This window comes from Budorcas taxicolor, chromosome 19 (assembly GCF_023091745.1).
Source record: "Budorcas taxicolor isolate Tak-1 chromosome 19, Takin1.1, whole genome shotgun sequence".
Lineage (NCBI taxonomy): Eukaryota > Metazoa > Chordata > Mammalia > Artiodactyla > Bovidae > Budorcas > Budorcas taxicolor.
In genome coordinates this window covers 21,333,178-21,353,139 of record NC_068928.1, presented here as the reverse complement: position 1 = coordinate 21,353,139, position 19,962 = coordinate 21,333,178, and the positions used below count along the sequence as shown (strand labels likewise).

The following is a 19,962-nucleotide window of genomic DNA, read 5'->3' as shown; positions in this document are numbered from 1 at the left end:
GAGAACAAAACTCCAAGTTGGTAAGGCCCATGGAGTGGCTAGGGACCAGAAAGGATTAACAGTGGCCTTTTTAAATTTTCATTTTTTGGCCACACAACATGTGGGATCATAGCTCCCCAACCAGGAATTTAACCTGTGGGCCCCCCACCCCGACCCCCCACCGCATTGGAAGCACAGAGTCTTAACCACTGGACAGCCAGGGAAAACCCGACAGCAATTCCTTTGATTAAAAAAAAAAATTTTTTTTTAATTTGAGGATAATTGCTTTAAAATGTTGTGTTGGTTTCTGCCATACAACAACATGAATCAGCCATCAGTATATACATATCCCCTCCCTTCGGAACCTCCCTCCCACTCTTCACCCCATCCCACCCCTGTAGCTTATCACAGAGCATTGGGTTGAGCTCCCTGTGTTATACAACAACTTCCCACTAGCTGTCTATTTTATATATGGCAATGTACATGTTTCAATGCTACTCTCTCAATTTGTTCCACCCTCTCCTCTGCCTTAAAGGAAGAAAATATTCACATTGGCAGCAGAGTGGTTAAGAACATTGCCGTAGAAGTCCTCGGTTGGAATCCTCACCCTAATATTTACAGATGATATAATTTTACCAAATGTCAAGTTATACAATCTCTCCAGACCTTTAGAAATGACCTCAAAAAGGTTGTTAGGGGCTTAACTGAGATTGAAATACTGAAATAAATGTATGTGAAGTGTTTAGCACAATGTCTGTTGCTTAGAAAACATTCCATGTGTGTTGCTACTGTATTTTTAGTGGTCCTCTTGGAAGGAAGTAATAAATACATGTTTCTCCCAGATGGAAGCAGGGAGTATCTTTAGGCGAGGGATGACAGCAGCAAAAACACAGAATGGAGAAAAGAGAACTCTGTTACTCATTATTTTTAGCCTATACTGGGTCAAGAGGGAGGAGTGGGAAGGCAGAGTGGAAGGAAGCAGGAAAACAGATGAATGTGGTTTAAGACTAGAAGTTGTGTCGGAATTTAGTCTTTCCTAAGGCACAAACCATTTGAATCTATGGGATCTGGAAAGTCTCAAAAACCCTCTATTAGCAGAGAGCAACTTTACCAAGAATGAGTCAAGAAAGCCTTTCAAGATCAGAATTACTTTCTGCAGTATATCCTATCTGAGAAGAAAGTAAATTTCACTTCGCTTTGTGTTAAAATGATATTCTAACAGGAGAGGGTGAAATGTATGGAACCAGTAACATGGAAACTTATGTTACCATTTATAAAATAGATAGTCAAGGGGAGTTTGCTGTACGGCTCAGGAAACTCAAACAGGGGCTCCGTATCAATCTGAAGGGATGGGATGAGGAGGCAGATGGGAGGGAGATTCAAAAGGGAGGGGATATATGTATACCTATGGCTGATTCATGTTGAGGTTTGACAGAAAACAACAAAATTCTATAAAGCAATTATCGTTCAATAAAAAAATAAATAATTTTTTTTAAAAGACATTCTAGTTTTACCTTCCCCTGGGCTTGCTCTGTAGCTGCCCTCTATCCCATAGCCTGTTTCCTTGTGGTTTCCTTTTTCTTGCTGTCTTAAAAAAAAAAAAAAAACCCTGAATACTAGAAGTACTTTGAACTTGGTAGTCAGAACAGGATTGTTTAATTAAAAACTAGAAATAGTACCGTTATAACTGGAATGACTCATCTGGGACTTTTTATTTTAAATATATAATAGACAAGAGGAAGGTTCATAAGCTCAGTGTAGACCAAAGTGCAGAAGCAACTGCTCCGTATTTCCCCTGGCAGGTCAGACATAAATTCATTAAAGATGGCACAGAAGACCAGCGGCCTAATACAAAGATGCAGATTTCTTCTCTTAATGATTCTATTTCTGCCACATGTGATGACAAGTAAGTTAATATTCTTTGGGGCCTCTACTTAAATAAAGAAAATTTCAGATTATAAAATGATCAAGGGAATTCGGAAAAGAGAAAATCCAAACTGGAAGGATTATACAGAGGGTATGGTTCAGAGTAGAGGAGTCTGATAAAACAGTGAAAAATTAAATGGAAAACTGTTTTCATGGTTCTAACAGTAGAAGACTGGGGGAAATATTTTCTTCTCTTCAGAGCCACAGCCAGAATTTTCCCACATTTTAGTGTATTTCATTACTAATCATATTTGGCCTTCCCGGGTGGCTCAGCTGGTAAGAATCCACCTGCAAGGTGGGAGACCTGGATTCGATCCCTGGGTTGGGAAGATCCCCTGGAGAAGGGGACAGCTACCCACTCCAGTATTCTGGTCTGGAGAAACCCGTGGACTGTAAACTCCATGGGGTCGCAAAGAGTAGGACATGACTGAGTGACTTTCACTTTCTTTCACTAATCTTATTTAAAATAAACCTCTGCTGTTTATTTGAGCATACCACTTACGTGAAAATCTTTTCTGCATTTGTTCCCCACCCCATCCTGAAAGAAATCTTTTCCTTTCTGAGTTAAAAAGTAATAAGCAGTTATTGTAACATAAGTTAGGAAATATAGAAAAGAATAAAGAAAAATAAAATCCCATCATTAAGAGATAACTACTCAATGTTTTGATGTGTATCCTTCCAGGTTTTATATATATATGAAAGAGAGAGAGTGTGTGTGTGTGTATAAATAGGACAATTCCATACATACTAACCCAGTGGGTCTCAAACTTCACTGCATATTAGAATCACCTGGAGACTTTTGAAACCCCCACCCAGTGCCCAGGTTACACTAATATTAATTAATCAGAATGTCTAGGGGTGGGAGCCAGGCAGATGATTCCCATGTGCAGCAACATTTGGTAACCATCATTTCAACCTTTTATTTTTTTAAATTAATAGTTCATTGTCAATCTTTTTCCTTGTAAAATCACATAGATCAGTATGGCTATTTTTAATTGTTGCAGAGCATTTCATCATACCGATGTAACAGAATTTATTTAGCCAGTTCTCTGCTGATGGCCATTTAGACTGTTCACTCTACCTTAACAGTCTCTTCCTGCACTCCCAGGTTCTGTTTTAAGTGTGAATGGTAAAACTGAAAACTATATTCTGGACACTGAGCCTGGCCTCCAAGAATCTCTGAAATGTGCTGTGGAAAACCACACTCGAGATGAAGAACTTCTCTGGTACCGCGAAGATGGGAGAGTGGATTTGAAGTCTGGAAACAAAATCAACTCCAGCTCCGTCTGTGTCTCGGGCATCAGAGAAGATGACAACGGCATCACCTTTACCTGCAAGTTGCAGAGGAATCAGTCGGTGTCCATCTCAGTGGTGCTGAATGTCACTTGTGAGTAAGGGGAAAGAGATGGCTAATCAGTCTGTATGGTCTGTACTACACTAAGTAGTAGATGAAACTTCTGTCTAAAGAGTATGTGTGTGTGTGTGTGTGTGTGTCAATATATTGGCTGCACTGGGTCTTTGTCGCAGCGCATGGGCTTTCTCTAGTTGCAGTGCCTGAACTCTAGGGTTTGGGCTCAGTAGCTGCCGGCACATGGGCTTAGTTTCCCCATGGCATGTGAGATCTTAGTTCCCTGATTAGGAACCAAACCTGAGTCCCCTACATTGGGAGGTGGATTCTCAACTGCTTGACCACCAGGGAAGACCCGAAGAGTATGCATATTTTAACATTTGTTTGATATTGCCGAACTGCCCTATTTATGACCCCACAACAGCGCGGGAGGGTACCTATTCCCCATAGTGTCATAAGCCTGAGTATCCTCAAAATCTAAGAATCTGCCAGCCTGATCTGAAATTTTACTTTCATATTCTAAATTAAAAATGAGGGTGTTCACCTTTTCATAAATGCATTAGCTTTTCATGTCTCTTTCCTATGAAATGCCTGTTAATGTACTCTACCCATGTTTCTATTTGGTTATTTGCCTTTTTCTTATTGATTTGTTTAAGGGCTTTGTATTGGATTGGCCAAAAGTTTCATTTGGGTTCTTTGGTAAGATGTTGGCAAAACATTTTGGCCAATCCAATACATTAAGAAAATTAGCCATTTTTGTTTTGAATTACAATACAAGTATTTCTTCTATTTATTTTGGGCATTTAAAAATACTTTTTTTGCTACATTGAAATTTAAAATGTTTACATATTTAAAATTACCAGTCTTTTCCTTTGTGGTTTCTAGCGTTTGTGTTCTACTTAGAAAAATACCCGCTGGGGATCTTTTAGCATCACCTTAAACTCTCAAGGGTGAAACTCGTTGATGGTTGGTTACAGGTATTGGTAACCCATTGGTGGAACTATCTGAGGTTGGGGTCCTTTGAATACGTTCATGGAAGTGAGCATTTAGGTGGTTTGGGTGGAAAATTGGATCTATGTGAGGCAGGTGTGGCTGCTGTGGTGAGGGGTGATGTGAGTAAGGGTAATAATATGGCATGGTCTGGTAGGAAAAGCTCTGGACTTGGAACCTGGTAATAAAAAGTCGAAGCCATTTGATCCCGTGAGCTCAGCAAGCTTTTCTGTGAAAAATTGATGCCATTGCCCCTGAGGTAAAAGGGTGGAGAAAAGGACAAAGAATTCAGGTCTGGAATCTGCTGGCATCCTGAAGCTTTCAGAATGAATCACTTACATGTTCTTGGGCAATGGAGCTTTTATTTTCTATGAATATAGGAAATAAACTCTGATATATTTTTTTTCCACCATGTAGGATCTTAGTTTCCTGGCCAGGGATCAAACCTGTTCCCCCTGTATTGGGAGCACAGTCTTAACCACTGGACTACCAGGGAAGTCCCAATAAAATGTGATTTTTAATAAGCTATCCCTTGGCAAATTTGTTCGAATCCAAGACTATCAGGGTTATCTTGGAAGTTTTGAAATCCTTATAAAATGACAGATGAGGAAACTGAGGCCCAGAATGAGAGCCCTAATGATCACATCTGGGGCTGAGAACAGAACACAAAATCCCCAGTCTCCTAATCCAGTGCTCTTCCCATTGTACCTTCTTAATAGAGACACAGTAGAAATGCTGATAATATGATCCAGTGGCTTAAAGAAATGATTTTCAGTTTTCCAGCCTGATTCTGTATTTAATATCATCTTTATAATCACCTCTTAAATATCATTGTTGCACATATATAAAAAAATTGGTCAGTGATTCATAGTGACAATAAATTCATCAATCAATAAATCAAAGTGAGGTCATAAAGTGGCAAGAATATCATGTGCAATCTTGAGGAAGTATTATGGATTATTGTTCTAAATGGCAGACTGAAAACTAAATGGAAGCTTCATAATACACTATTTGGTGGAGGCTGTTCAGAAGCTTCTTTTATGTGTTATTGCTGAAAGCGTAAACTGAGACCACCTCTTTTGCAATATCCATCAAAATTTAAAGTGCACCTCCCCTAACACGGAGAAGGCAATGGCACCCCGCTCCAGTACTCTTGCCTGGAAAATCCCATGGATGGAGGAGCCTGGTAGGGTGCAGTCCAGGGGGTCGCTAAGAGTCAGACACGACTAAGCGACTTCCCTTTCATTTTTCACTTTCATGCACTGGAGGAGGAAATGGCAACCCACTCCAGTGTTCTTGCCTGGAGAATCCCAGAGACGGGAGAACCTGGTGGGCTGCCGTCTATGGGGTCGCACAGAGTCGGACATGACTGAAGCGACTTAGCAGCAGCAGCCCTAACACCTAGCAGATCTGCTTTGAGATGTTAGTTAACCCTGGAGAAATACATGCACATATGCACAAAAAGACATAGACAAAGATGATTACTGAGACATTGTTCAGCATTTTAAAAATGAGAATAACCTGATGCCCATCAAAATAAAATGAGTAAAGAGTCAGATATTATACTATAGCACTCTAAAAGCGATGGGCTAGAACTCTGTGGTTCAACATGAATATCTCTCAAAGTATGCAAGCTATTGAGAGAATGAAGTTTTTGTGTAAATCCTTCTCACCCTCCTAAACCAATACATTTCCTATGGGTATATCATATGTATTTTTAAAACAATATTTAAAAAAAAGATCTGCAAGCATTTACATTGAAACTCATAGCATTGGGTATCTCTGGGGAGTCAGGAAGTGACCAGGATGGAGTCAAGGAGGACCTTAGCTTTATCTGAAATGTACTAATAATTTTAAAAGGGAACATGCATGTAGAGCTGATGTGCTTTAAAATTCATTTTAAACAGTTAAATGAAAAGGAACAACTAATAGGACCTGTCCATAAGTGGAACTGGTATAGTTGGCCATCATGTTCTCTATTCATAGCTTCCTACATATCTGAATACCATATAACATCCTTGTTGGACATGGATACAGAATTCAAGCACATTCCAAAGAGCAACAAAATGTCATTCTTCTGAGATAGTTATTAATAACACAGCCTACTTAGGGTCTAATTATTCAGTGTGCAGATTATACAAGCTCCTTTTTTCCCACATTCTCTGCTTCTATCTCTTTCCTACTGCCCACTTTTCATGCACTTTTTATTGGAGTATAATTGCTTTACAGTGTTATGTTAGTTTCTGCTGTACAGTGAAATGAATTAGCTATTTTTTGGGCTCCAAAATCACTGCAGATGGTGACTTCAGCCATGAAATTAAAAGATGCTTACTCCTTGGAAGGAAAGTTATGACCAACCTAGATAGCACATTCAAAAGCAGAGACATTACTTTGCCGACTTAAGATCCGTCTAGTCAAGGCTATGGTTTTTCCAGTGGTCATGTATGGATGTGAGAGTTGGACTGTGAAGAAAGCTGACTGCCGAAGAATTGATGCTTTTGAACTGTGGTGTTGGGGAAGACTCTTGAGAGTCCCTTGGACTGCAAGGAGTTCCAACCAGTCCATTCTAAAGGAGATCAGCCCTGGGTGTTCTTTGGAAGGAATGATGCTAAAGCTGAAACTCCAGTACTTTGGCCACCTCATGTGAAGAGTTGGCTCATTGGAAAAGACTCTGATGCTGGGAGGGATTGGGGGCAGGAGGAAGAGGGGACAACAGAGGATGAGATGGCTGGATGGCATCACCGACTCAATGGACATGAGTTTGGGTGAACTCCAGGAGTTGGTGATGGACAGGGAGGCCTGGCGTGCTGCAATTCATGGGGTCGAAAAGAGTTGGACACGACTGAGCGACTGAACTGAACTGAACTGACTGATACTTAATCCCCTCCCTCTTAGGTCTCCCTCCCACACCATTCTCTATCCCACCCCCCAGGTCATCACAGAGCAGATTTGAGCTCCCAGCGCTACATGGCAGGTTCCCACTAGTTACCTATTTTACACATGGTAGTGGAGAAGGCAATGGCACCTCACTCCACTACTCTTGCCTGGAAAATCCCTTGGACTGAGGAGCCTGGTGGGCTGCAGTCCCTGGGGTCGCTGCGAGCCAGACATGACTGAGCGGCTTCGCTTTCACTATTCACTTTCATGCATTGGAGAAGGAAATGGCAACCCACTCCCGTGTTCTTGCCTGGAGAATCCCAGGGATGGGGGAGCCTGGTGGGCTGCCGTCTATGGGGTCGCACAGAGTCGGACACGACTGAAGCGACTCAGCAGCAGCAGCAGCAGTGTATATGTGTCAATCCTAATCTCCCAGTTCATCCCACCCTCCTCCTCCCAGCCTTTGACCACATATCCCTTCGCCACATCTTCATCTCTGTTCCTGCCCTGAAAAGCTTTTGAACAGCAAAGGAACCCAGAAATGAAAAAAAAGATCACACTCAAAATGGGAGTAAATATTTACAAATGAAGGAACTGACAAAGGATTAGTCTCCAAAATATACAAACAGCTCATGGAACTCAATATCAACAAAACAAACAAACCAATCAAAAACCAAGGAAAAGACCTAAATAGACATCTCTCTGAAAAAGATATACAAATGGCCAAGAGGCACATGAAAAAAAAGACGCCAACATCACTGATTATTAGAGAAATGCTAGTCAAAATTACAACGGGGTGTCACCTCACATAGGTCAGAATGGCCATCATCAAAATATCTACAATGAATGCTAGAGAGGGTGTGGAGAAAAGGGAACCCTCTTGCACAACTGATGGGAATGTAAATTGATACAGTCACTATGGAGAACATATGGAGTTTCCTTAAAAAACTGAAAATAGAGCTACCATATGGCCCAACAATCCCACCACTTTTCATGCATTTTATTACTCTTCTGTACCTTGGCCAAAAAAATGCAAGGGGCATGCAAAAGGGGAGACTCAGCTTGGCCATTTCTCCCTCTAGATGTTGAAAAACACTGGTGGGAGTAAGGGTTGGAATTAACTGAAGAAAAATGTGTTTGACACATGGGTCTACAGATGTCCTTATCATGAGGGGAATAAGAAGTTGCTTACAGGGAACTCCCTGGTTGGGGAGCTAAGATCCTACATGCCTTATGGCCAAAAAACCAAAGCATAAAACAGAAGCACTATTGTAACTGATTCAATAAAGACTTAAAAAAAAAAAAAGCAGTCGTTCACACAGAGGGATGAGAGGGGCTCAAGGTCACGCTCACCTCATGGATGCCAGAGTTGCCACAACTGGAGTGCCTTCTGAGAGAAGGACATTATTTCTGGAAGATCATCGTGGAAATGCAAATATGCATTGGTAGATCTGTGGTCAGGGCAAGCGTGATTACATACAAGGCGAAAATAGAGGGTGTGAGGAGCCCTCAGACCGCCCCACCTCTACCACCACCACAATAATAACAGGGACCAGCGTTGCGGTAAATTCTTCACAGGCATTCTGTCCTTTCATCTTCACAGCGACTCGGAAGGTGTTATCCCACTTTTTAGATGAGAAAACTAAACAGTCACTTTTCAGTTAACTAGCTTTCTCTAGGTCACAGTAAGTAATGTAGGTAGAATTGGGGCTCACTGCAGCACCTGCTTTCTTAATATTACAGTTTTATCCCAAAGTAGCACAGATTAGTTTTTAATATTAGTTCTCAGCAAAGTCTCAAGGCTTATATGCTTCCATGTGTTACAAATCATCTCCTTGACAGACATTCATGTTTATATACATTTGTTTCATGGTTTATCTTCCCCACCACATTAAAAGCTCTCTTAAATTTGAAAATGGATGTATGCAACTTCCCTGACTGTCCAGTGGTAAAGACTCCATGCTGCTAATACAGCAGATGCAGGTTTGATCCCTGGTCTGGGAATAAGATCCCATATCCTGTGTGGTACGGCCAAAAAAGAAAAAGAGAATGGATGTATGTTATTTACCATTGTATTCCTGGTTCCTAGCCCAGTGCTTGGCATACAGTAGGTGCTCAATAAATGTTTGTAAAATGAATGAGATAGCTGGAAGGAAGATCTTGAACGCTGACAATAATGCTTATCTGCTAATTAAACCTAAATGTTTCAATCTTGCAGTTCCTCCTCTCCTAAGTGGAAATGACTTCCAAACAGCTGAGGAAGGCAGTGATGTGAAGTTGGTTTGCAATGTGAAATCCAACCCCCAGGCTCAAATGATGTGGTATAGAAACAGTGGCATCTTGAACTTAGAGAACCATCACCAAATCCAACAGACAAGCGAGTATCTTCAACTGTCAATCACAAAAGTCAAGAAATCCGACAATGGGACTTACAGCTGTATTGCCAATTCACTGATAGAAACAAAGACCAAGGACTTTCACCTTATTGTCAAAGGTAACTCTCTCGTTTATTTATTGACTGAAATATAGTTGATTTACAATACTATGTTAGTTTCAGGTGTAATGCATGGTGTTAATATTTTTATAAATGATACTCCCTTTAACATTATTACACTTTAATTTATTATAGTGTTATTATTCTTTATTATTATTCATTTATTATATATTCTTTATATATAATATTATATATATAATTAAATATATATTATTTCACGAATATTGCCACAGAACAATGGCTATATTTTCCTGTGTTGTACAGTATGTATGTGTGTACTTAGTCCTGTCTGACTCTTATGCGACCCCATGGACTGTAGTACACCAGGCTCCTCTGTCCACAGGATTTCCCCGACAAGAATACTGAAGTGGGTTGCCATTTCCCAGGGGATCTTCCCCACCCAGGGAGTCTCTGGCATCTCCTGCACTGGCACGAGGATTCTTTACCACTGTGCCAATTGGGGAGCCCCCGTCGAGCAATATACCTTGCTGTTTGCACAGAGTTTGCATCTCATAATCTTATACCTCTATCTTGCTTCTCCATTCTTCCCTCTCCTCACTGGTATCCACTAGCCTGTTTTCTCTATCTGTGAGTCTGTTTCTGTTTTGTTTTATACATTCATTTTTTTTTATTCCACATATAAGAAGTAGCATACAGTATTTGTCTTTATCTGTCAAATGGACAGACAGCATAATACTCTCTAGGTCCATCCACAAAGGTAACACTCTTTTTAAGTAATATCTATCATAGTACAAAGGGCTCCCCTCGTGGCTCAGACAGTAAAGAATCTGCCTGCAGTGCAGGAGATCCAGGTTCATTCTCTGGGCCGGAAAGATCCCCTGGAGAAGGGAATGGCTACCCACTCCAATATTCTTGCCTGGAGAATTCCATGGACAGAGGAGCCTGGTACAGTCCATGGGGTCGCAGAGAGCTGGACATGACTGAGCGACTAACATTTTCACAGCACAGTACAAAACTCAGATACTCGGTAAATATTTTTTTGTGTGACAACAAGTAATGATGACCATTATGATTAGTAGCTAGAATTTTCTTTGGAGAATTATCTCCACCCCAGGAATTCTAGTCCTTTCTTTTAGCGAATTATTCCCATTCCAGATAGGATACTGCTTTTTGAGCAAAGGAAAGGAAAGGGAAACAGGTTCTTTCTCTTGGCTTCATGCTTTCTTTACCCAGATTTATGACCTCTGCGATAATAATGAACAAATAAAGCGCCAAGTGTCTTGCAGTCCTCGTATTTCTCCTTCATACAGAAAGAGAATGGCAAGATACCTGGTGGGGCAGGTGGATAAAACGCTCACGCACACATTTCCTGGTCTGGGGCCAGGATGCTAGAAGCAGTCAAACAAGCTGAGGCTCCTGTATCCTGATAGAACGTGATTCTCTTTGTCACCTGCCTCCCTGTGCCCCCTCATGTCTTTCTTGCCAGGCCTCAGGAAGCCAAATGAACCCCTGTTGGTCATGTAACCATAGGGATTGCTTACTGGGCTACCAATAGAATGAATGGTGAGGAGGAAGGGCTACCAATTGAATGCCCATCACTGTGATTACTGGTACGTTCAGTAATTTGTTCTGTGGAACAGTGACAGTATTCCCAGGGGCTATTTCCTTTAAAAACCAAACCCGCAAACTTTTGATTAAAAAGGAATCATAATGGCTCCGTGTCACATTAAACAGGCAGCTCGTGCAGCAAGCAGGATGCTAGCTTGGCAAATTAGCTTTCAGGTGGGCGGTATCCTGTTTTGGGTGGAGCGCTTCCAAACCAACTGGCTTTTCTGATTTCTTGCTGCTTTATGACTTCCCCGGCTGTCGGGTGCCCGAGGAGCAGAAGCGCTCCGCTGATGGTGCCCAGGCAAAATGCCAGGTTTGCCATGAGCTCTTCTAGCTTCATGCCTCAGTGGGGGCAGTTTCTAAATGAGGCCGTGCAAAGTGGGGAATGACATCACGGATCTTTTCTTGAGCACAGGACTTTAGCCACATGTTGAGATTATTTTACCATAATGAATATGGGCGGGGTGGGGGAGGGGGAGAATACCAGATCTGGTTATAAATAAGAGAGTGGAGGGAAGAGATGCAGTTACATTTGCCACTCACTTTCAACAGAAACTTGGAATCCAGAGTGAGCCAGTGGGTCAGGCAGTTTGTTTCAGGTTTGTGTATGGAGTAAAAGCTGTTATATGTGGCTTCATGTTATTCAGCTTGGTAAAAACATTCCGATCCGTGGCTGGTTTCTGATTTTTTCCCCCAATTTTCCCACCTTTGCCTCCCCTTCATTTTGACACCTTTCATTGGCACTCACTACAAGTATAAGGTATCCCCCCAAGAGGTCTTTTGGTGTAACCCGGGGATGGCTGTTACAGAGTCAGGGCTTTCAAGGAGACCAGCTGAACAGAGCTTCTCCAGAGGGTTAATGCTACCCATACCTCCATGAGGATAATTATTAGCAACAACCAAAAGGGAGCAAGAGTAAAAGATGCCTAATCTACTCTCTAAAATTATCCAGAACCAGAACTAGATACATAATAGAGAAGAAAACGATTAAAAGGTAAATAGTAGGACTTCCCTGGTGGTCCAGTGGTGAAGACTCCATGCTTCCTCTGCAGGGGGCACGGGTTGGATACCTGGTTGGGGAGCTGAGATCCCATGTGCCTTGTGGCCAAAAAGTAAAATTAATCAGTCAATCAATAAATTGGGCAAAGAAATTTTAAAAATATTATTAAAAAATTAATAGTGTGTCATAAAATTATGAAGGGATAAACCCCGTTTCATAACCTTGAGGCATATAGGGCTTGGACTTTGGAATTAATCTAAAATCTCTTCTTCCCCTTGTCTCTTTCTTTTATCCCTCATGTATTGTACTATCTCTTGACTCTTTGTCCTTTACAAACACTATCTCAATGTTTAGTTTTTGTTTCTTTAATGTCTGTCTCTCCTCCTAGAATATGAGATCCTCAGAGACTGGATCCTGCATGCTTGTTCTATTTTTTGCAGGGCTAAGAACAGCACCTAGCGCATAGTCATCATTTAGCAAAAATCTGTTGATAGCACCCACTGCACAAACTCAATTATACAGTAGATAGCACATTCCCAAAATTTTATCACAGCCATGATTGGAGCCCTTCTCCCTCCTACAGTGGGCATCAGAATCCAGGAGCTTAGACAGAGTCATTTAAATAGCTTTGCTGACTTTAAGCATGCTTGCATTTGTAAGTTTCATCTCATACCATATCAACTACATTAAAATGAAGTAATAACTATACTTTTTTGCTCTAAAAATTTGAAAGGGCATTTGAAACTTGCATACATTTTGAATTGTATTATAAATAAGTTATTAATTTGGCTCTTGTGGTTTAAACATTATTATTATTTAACAGTTGGGTTATAGTGGAAGCAAAGTTAGATTTTATAAATGCTTAAACATTTATTAAAGGCTTCCCAGGTGGCACAGTGGTAAAGAATCGACCTGCCAATGCAGGAGGCTCAAGAGACATGGGTTTAATCCCTGGATGTATTCTTGCCTGGAAAATCCCATGGACAGAGGAGACTGGTGGGTTACAGTCCATGGAATCACAAAGAGTTGAACATGACTGAGCACCTGAGCACACACACCACACACATAGCACACAAATGTTTATTAGTTCTGATTAATTTTGCCACTTTATTTTCATACTTGGGAGCCAATACTTTTTTTTCAGATCTCAAATGTTTCATAAGCTCTTAGAAAGTATATAAGCACCGTACTATAATACAGAAGAGCCCTGAGTTTACCAGATGTTCAGAAAACAAAATAGGGAATGGGCTTTCACTTTCAGGCAGCTGGTGCCCTAGTTCTAGTTAAAAGTAGACTCTCTCTTCTTCCATATCATGTAATGTGTGTGAGCGCATGCCTACTCAGTCATGTCTGAATCTTTGCGACCCCATGGACTGTAGCCCATCAGGCTCCTCTGTTCATGGGATTCCCCAGGCAAAAATACTGGAGTGGGTGGCCATTTCCTACTCCAGGGGATCTTCCTGATCCAGGGATTGAACCCACATCTCTTGCATCTCCTGCATTGGCAGATGGATTCTTTACTACTGCACCACCCAGGAAGCCCTGGAGAGGGAGATGAAATCCTTTGCCAAGATTGTGAAGGCTGATGCTCAGAGTTCTTCTTCCCTAGGGGCACCGTGCAGCTACCCTGTATAATGTCTTGTGTCCTGCTTGGGGCACCATCATAGCACAGCTACCAGGGTCTTGCTGCTCCTGGGACTCACAGACTTCTCTCTCCTTAGTTCAGCAGTTTCCTTACCTTTCCTCTTCTTGCTCTCAAAACCTCCTCTCTCTCTCTCCCTTAATGAATCCTCACAATATCATTCGGGTTTTGCAAAAGACAAAAAAAAGCATTGATTTCAGCCTACTTCTGCTTTCTGCATGGCAAAAGTTATGGATCATGCACAAAAAGATCTGACTTTGGGGGAGTTACTCATATTAATAATATGAATAATATAGATAATAAATTATATCCTTCCAAAAAGAAATGGATTCAAAACCTGTCTCTGCTAGTTACTAATTCTGTGGCCTTGGACAAGCGTTCTAATCTCTCAAAGCCCCTGGTTCCTCACCTGTAAAAAAAAGATGATAATACATTTGGGAATTGTTTGGAAATTTAATTAAGAAGATGCAAAATGTTAAGTGCAAAGCATCATAGCTGGGACATACTTGGAGTACATAAATTAGAAGCATATAAATGTTACTTTCTTATTTCCTGTCTTTGCATTTCCAACAGATAAAGCCTCAACTGTACCAGTAGAACCCATTATTGCTGCATGTGTTGTGGTCTTTCTGACCTTGGTCTTTGGATTGATTGCCAGAAGAAAAAAAATAATGAAGGTATCTGAGTATTTAAGCTATGTGCATGCGTGCTAAGTTGCTTCAGTCATGGCCAGCTCTTTGTGACCCCATGAACTGTAGCCCATCAGGCTCTTCTGTCTGTGGGATTCTCCAGGCAAGAATATTGGAGTGGGTTGCCATGCTCTTCTCCAGGGTAATCTTCCCATAAAGTCATCTAAATAAAGGCAGAGAACTGGTGCTATAAATGACTACAGAGTCAGGAACCATACTTGAACAATCTGGTCTCTCTACCATGAAATCTCAGTTGGAAGTGGCTCAAGGGAATAAAAGCTGTACCTATATTATGAGTACAAAGGATAGAAGTGCGTATGGACCAGACCTGAATGAAAATAGTTGTGATGTTAGAAGTAGGGGCTGATTTTTCTCCATTTAAAATTTCTCTTGATTGTTGTTATGGTGCCTTTGGTACAAGAAATAAATATAGAGGCACATCAGCTCTGGATTCAGAGATCTGTGTGAAAAAGATGGCACTTGCTGCTCACCTCTTGGGCACAGCCGCAGGCCCTGGCTGCAGTGCACTGGAGTTTGAATTGCTGAATGGTTAACCTTGTTGGTTAGAGTGATGCATAGTATGTGATGCAGAGTGCATAGGTTAAAGCTATGCCTTTGACTCCACCAGTCAATCCAGTCCCAAAGGAAGGCAAAGGTGGCAGAAAATCTCTAAAACGCCAGTGTGGAATTATATTTTCTTAGGTTAAACAAAAATGATAAATGCGGCCAAAGAAATAAGACCTAGACCCATTGGTGTGTATTTTTCTAGATAGAAGATTAACAGACATTTGGGTTTCCTGTCCCTTGAGCCACCTCGAGGCATTCAAAATGTTTATCCATTAGCCTTAGCACAGCAGCAAATTCATTGTCCCTGGTTGTGTTTGCTTTCAGCTCTGCAGAAAGGATCAAGGCCCTCAGTGCAGAACAGCTCTGTAAGTACTCCGGGCTGGGGTCAATGATTTTCCATAAGCAGATGGATAGCAGTCAATAATGTGCATCATAAAACCCATTGCGGGCAAATTCCTCCAGAGACAGGAGGTGCTAGAAGGTGAAGCGGTCCAGGGGAGAATGGAGGGTGGAGGAGAATCTGCCTTCACTCTAGAGGAAGACGGGTGAGGCGAGGTTGGAATCTTGCTTAGAATGGAGAACACCTTTGATCTTTTGGTTTGTTTGTTTTTCGTTTTACTTTTTAAATTTTATTATTGGACTATAATTGCTTTACAATGTTGTGTTAGTTTCTGCTGTACAATAAAGTGAATCAGCTATCTGTAGAGGTATATCCCCTTCCTCCTGAGCCTCCCCACTTTTGGTCTCAAGCTTACTCTCTCTTTAAGCCCTTTCAGGCTAATGCATGTCCAACTGCCTTTTATTGCCATGCAGTGTAAGCTTCCTAGAGAGTTTAGCCTGGGGGAAGCCACTGTTGCCTTCTCCTGCACAAGCAGGTCAGAAGCCACATTCCTCATCCAAAATACTGCCTTCTTTTTGGAGCTTCCTTTAGTCTGTTAGCTCCAGCATACCTGAGTTAAGTGGTGGGTAGAAAGAATGGAGGCATTCTTTCCAAGAGTATGAATTTTCAAATTTTAAAAAATCACTAAGATAATAAAGTTTCTAGAATTTTAGCAGTAATACTAGATGCCAAAATGCAAGGAACTATATCAAAGTTTTGAGCAAATATAAATTAGAAATCTAGCATTCTATTTATCAAGAGTATGATTTTGTTTTGTTTTGTTTTTTCTTTAGTGCTATGATCATCCTTATGATTAATTTCTTGATTCATTTCAGATGAGGAAACTGAGATGCCATCTATTACAGCAAGAGTTTTGCATCAGGACCTCCTTGATTTATGCAGTCCCATCTGTATTTATTGCTATTATTAAATTCATTCCTGTCTAATTGTCAGAGGTTCTGAAGAAGTGTTTCATTAATCACTTAGCAGTAGTTGTTATGACTAATTTGATATACATGCAGAACACTTTCAGGAAGAAAGCTGTTAAGATTGAAAAGTAAGATTTTTTAAAAGTCTTCTCCTTGAAGCATATGTTAATTAATTGAAATTTGTCCTGAAAAGGTTGGCAACCATTTACATTTATTGTGTATTTTTCTAGGTAGGAAATTAATAGACATTTGGGTTTCACGAATCAGTACGCTCCCCAAAAAATACAGGAGTTGGGCACAACATAGAGGGATCAATTTATAAACTTGTCAAGGAAACACATAAGTAATATTAATTATATCTACCTTCACTGTCATTTCAAAAGAGAAATGTTCTAGGACTAAAAAAGGAATGATATAATCTCAGAATATAAGATATTCCTTTAAATGAAAGAATTCAGTATTATTAAAAAAACTCAACAGATGTCCTTATTTTTCTCATCTTATCGTGGTTGACAGTCACAAACTGTGAGATTTATGTAGTGATGAAGACGAAAACAAGGGACGAAGGCTGGCCAGAATGTTTGCTTCCCTAGTATCCTTTGCCCCTTTTGCATAGATCCAGCAATATTTTGAATCAGCTTGTACTCTTCTCGTATGTTGTTGTTGTTTAGTTGCCAAGTTATGTCTGACTCTTACGACCCCATAGACTGTAGCCCACCAGGCTCTTCTGTCCATAGCATTTCCCAGGCAAAAATACTGGAGTGGGTTGCCGTTTCCTTCTCCAGGGGATCTTCCCACCCAAGGATCAAACCTGCATCTCCCACTTGGCAGAAGGATTCTTTACCACTGAGCCACCTGAAAAGCCCCAGTCTTCTCATATACTTCAATTTAATTTATTTTTAATTTTTTGGCTGCATAGCACATGGGATCTTACCACAGACTGAACCCACATCCTCTGCACTAGAAGCACAGAGTCTTGACCACTGACCACCAGGGAAGTCCCTATCTCCGTCTAAAATTTCAGCTCTCATCATTTATCGCTGACTTTTCCCACTTCCATTCTCTCTTCATTCCCCCCACCCTAAGCGTCTCTGCTTCACTTTCCCACACAACTGGGGTGGGTTATGGGGAGAGGTAGGGCTTCCCAGGTAGTCCTAGTGGTAAAGATCCTGCCAGGCAATGCAGGAGACGTTAGAGACACGAGTTCAATCCCCGAGTCCAGAAGATCCGCTGGAGGAGGGATCAGCTACCCACTCCAGTATTCTGGCCTGGAGAATCCCATGGACAAAGGAGCCTGATGGGCTATGGTCCACAGAGTTGCGAAGAGTTGGACACAACTGAAGTGACACAGTGCACACGCACATGGGGAGAGCCAGCCCTGACCAGAAGCACCTTTGAGGTCTCTGCTGTGTTCTCACTCTATCTTAGAAAAAACTATTTTGTCTAACGTTGCAGTAGCTAAATGTGTCACAGTGAAAGAGAGAGAGCTTCTGTCAGATGGTGATTAAAAGCCCCTTTATTGACATATAAGTAAAGAGAAGAAATGAGCAGAATGTATGAAATCTTCACAGTCTTGTTTCTAAGAAAAATAGACACATCCTCCTGTTAGGCTCCTCTTTGCTTCCTTGGAAACGTCAGCATGAGATGGGGAGAGAGAGAGACACTGTTAAAGACTGTGGTGCACAGATTTCTCAGTCTTCTTGGAGGCCCCAGTAGGTTTTGTGGAGAAGCCTTCATTCAGGATTTCTCAAACTAGAATTTGGAAGCCCTGTGAAAATGCCGTAAGGATAAGGTAGGAGCATTGTGAAAAGTTGCAAGATTAGAGACTGGGCCTTTGGAAAATGAGGAAGTTGGATTGAGAATTGAAATTAATTTTCATCTGAGCTTGAAAATTCTATGATCCTTAAAAGATACATAGTTTAGTTAAATGTTTAAGGGAGTTAGCAAGTAATACTGAGAATGTAACAGCTTTGCCCCACCTAGTAGATTTATGAATCAGCTTTGTACTAGGACATATAACAATCCTTGAGAATTACAGGTCATCAAGAAAGAGTTTCTTCACCCTTATTAAATACAGTGACCTTGTACATTAGCACAGACAGGGAACCTTAACTAGTGTTAACACAGCACAGCAATATTACAAATGGCCATTGCTTCTCATTTTGCCTTACAGTTTGGAGAAACACAGAGGCTGTATTAAAACTATGTGTATTATTTACAATTAAAATTTAGCCTAGAGCCTGTCTTAGAAAGACATGAATTTCTAGGACTCAGCAGAAACCCCATATGTAAATAAACTATACTTCAATTTTAAAAAATAATTAAAAAATTAAAAGAAGGAAAGAAGTCCCATGAACTTTCCCCAATGTTTTCTCTACCTACTATGAGATTCTTGAAATTCCAATTCCTCATCTGATTTTAATCCTTTGGACTACAAACACCAGTGGAGAAGTGACAGAAAAATCCAGTCGTTGTCTTCTTAACTTTTTTATTAATAAGGACACCTTTCATAATTATTTCTTTTTTGGCCCTATATTTTGAAAGAACTGGCCTATCAAACAAATTTTATTTATCAAATAATAGTCATCAGTTTTCTCAATTTAAACACCATTTATCAATGATATCTACTTGTCAGTCTGAGCTTCTTTTATAGCAACACAATTACCCAGTTGATGTAATTCCATTTAAAAGAAAATAAATCCCATACTATCATTAACCTGTGCACCTTTTAGAGGTTAACAATATAAGCATTGCAATTAGGCTTTCTGAATCATTGAAAATAGCTTACAACTATTACCAGATAGCTAGCCAACTTTACCCTTGTCATCACCATGTTGGTGACCACTTTACTGAACCTTTACGCCAGGGGTCATAAAGTCAAATTCTTACAGGGGTCAAGCTGATTAATGGGTGAAGCAGGCTAGATGTAAAACAATAGGGAGTCATAGACACCGTGGCAAATAGCACGTCTATGGGTATAAGAAGGCTAATCGCCACCACTGGGGACAGATCTTATTCTTTAAGAGAAGTCACAAATCTGGATTTTCATGTGTAATTCGCCTAATTTAAAAAGCTTTTTTAACATCATGCATGTCAAGGAGCAGAAGAATCCTCTCACCCCAATATATGTTGCTCTCTGCTAGGGAAGCTATTACAACTTGGTATGGATTGGGTTTTCCTTGTCTCATGGAGATTCTTGTGAAACATCTCTCATAAATTTGACTCGTAGCCTGCTAGCCCCCAGAGCTCAAGCATGATCCCAAAGAACCAAGTCACAGGGTGGTTAGTTATTTGTGGAGTGAATTAGCCAGGATGGCGTGTTCAGTCTCTCTCACTCCACCTTTTATAAGTAACGACTGTGTAACAGTTGAGCGCATTTGTAGCGCTGTGCATGCGCCTCGTGAAGTACTTGCTTGGCCGTGGGCTACTTCTGTTCTGTAAACGTGTATAAGCACCATCTGAGAAGGCTTTGAGGCACTGAGGTTATGCTGTGTTCTGGTTGTGTCGTGGCCGTGTTATGCGAGGTCGTTACTCCTGCAGCAGGGCTGTGTCCGCTGGGTCAGCCACGAGAGG

General features: G+C 40.9%; 1 protein-coding gene across 1 annotated transcript; it reads left to right on the top strand.

Moving 5' to 3' along the window:
- The first annotated feature begins 1,803 nt into the window (after nucleotides 1-1,803).
- TMIGD1 (transmembrane and immunoglobulin domain containing 1) lies at nucleotides 1,804-15,450 on the top strand. The gene is made up of 5 exons (XM_052658762.1): nucleotides 1,804-1,885; nucleotides 3,014-3,292; nucleotides 9,339-9,614; nucleotides 14,399-14,502; nucleotides 15,406-15,450. Exons 1-5 carry the CDS (start codon nucleotides 1,804-1,806, stop codon nucleotides 15,448-15,450), a joined length of 786 nt encoding a protein of 261 aa, XP_052514722.1.
- The last annotated feature ends 4,512 nt before the right edge of the window (nucleotides 15,451-19,962 follow it).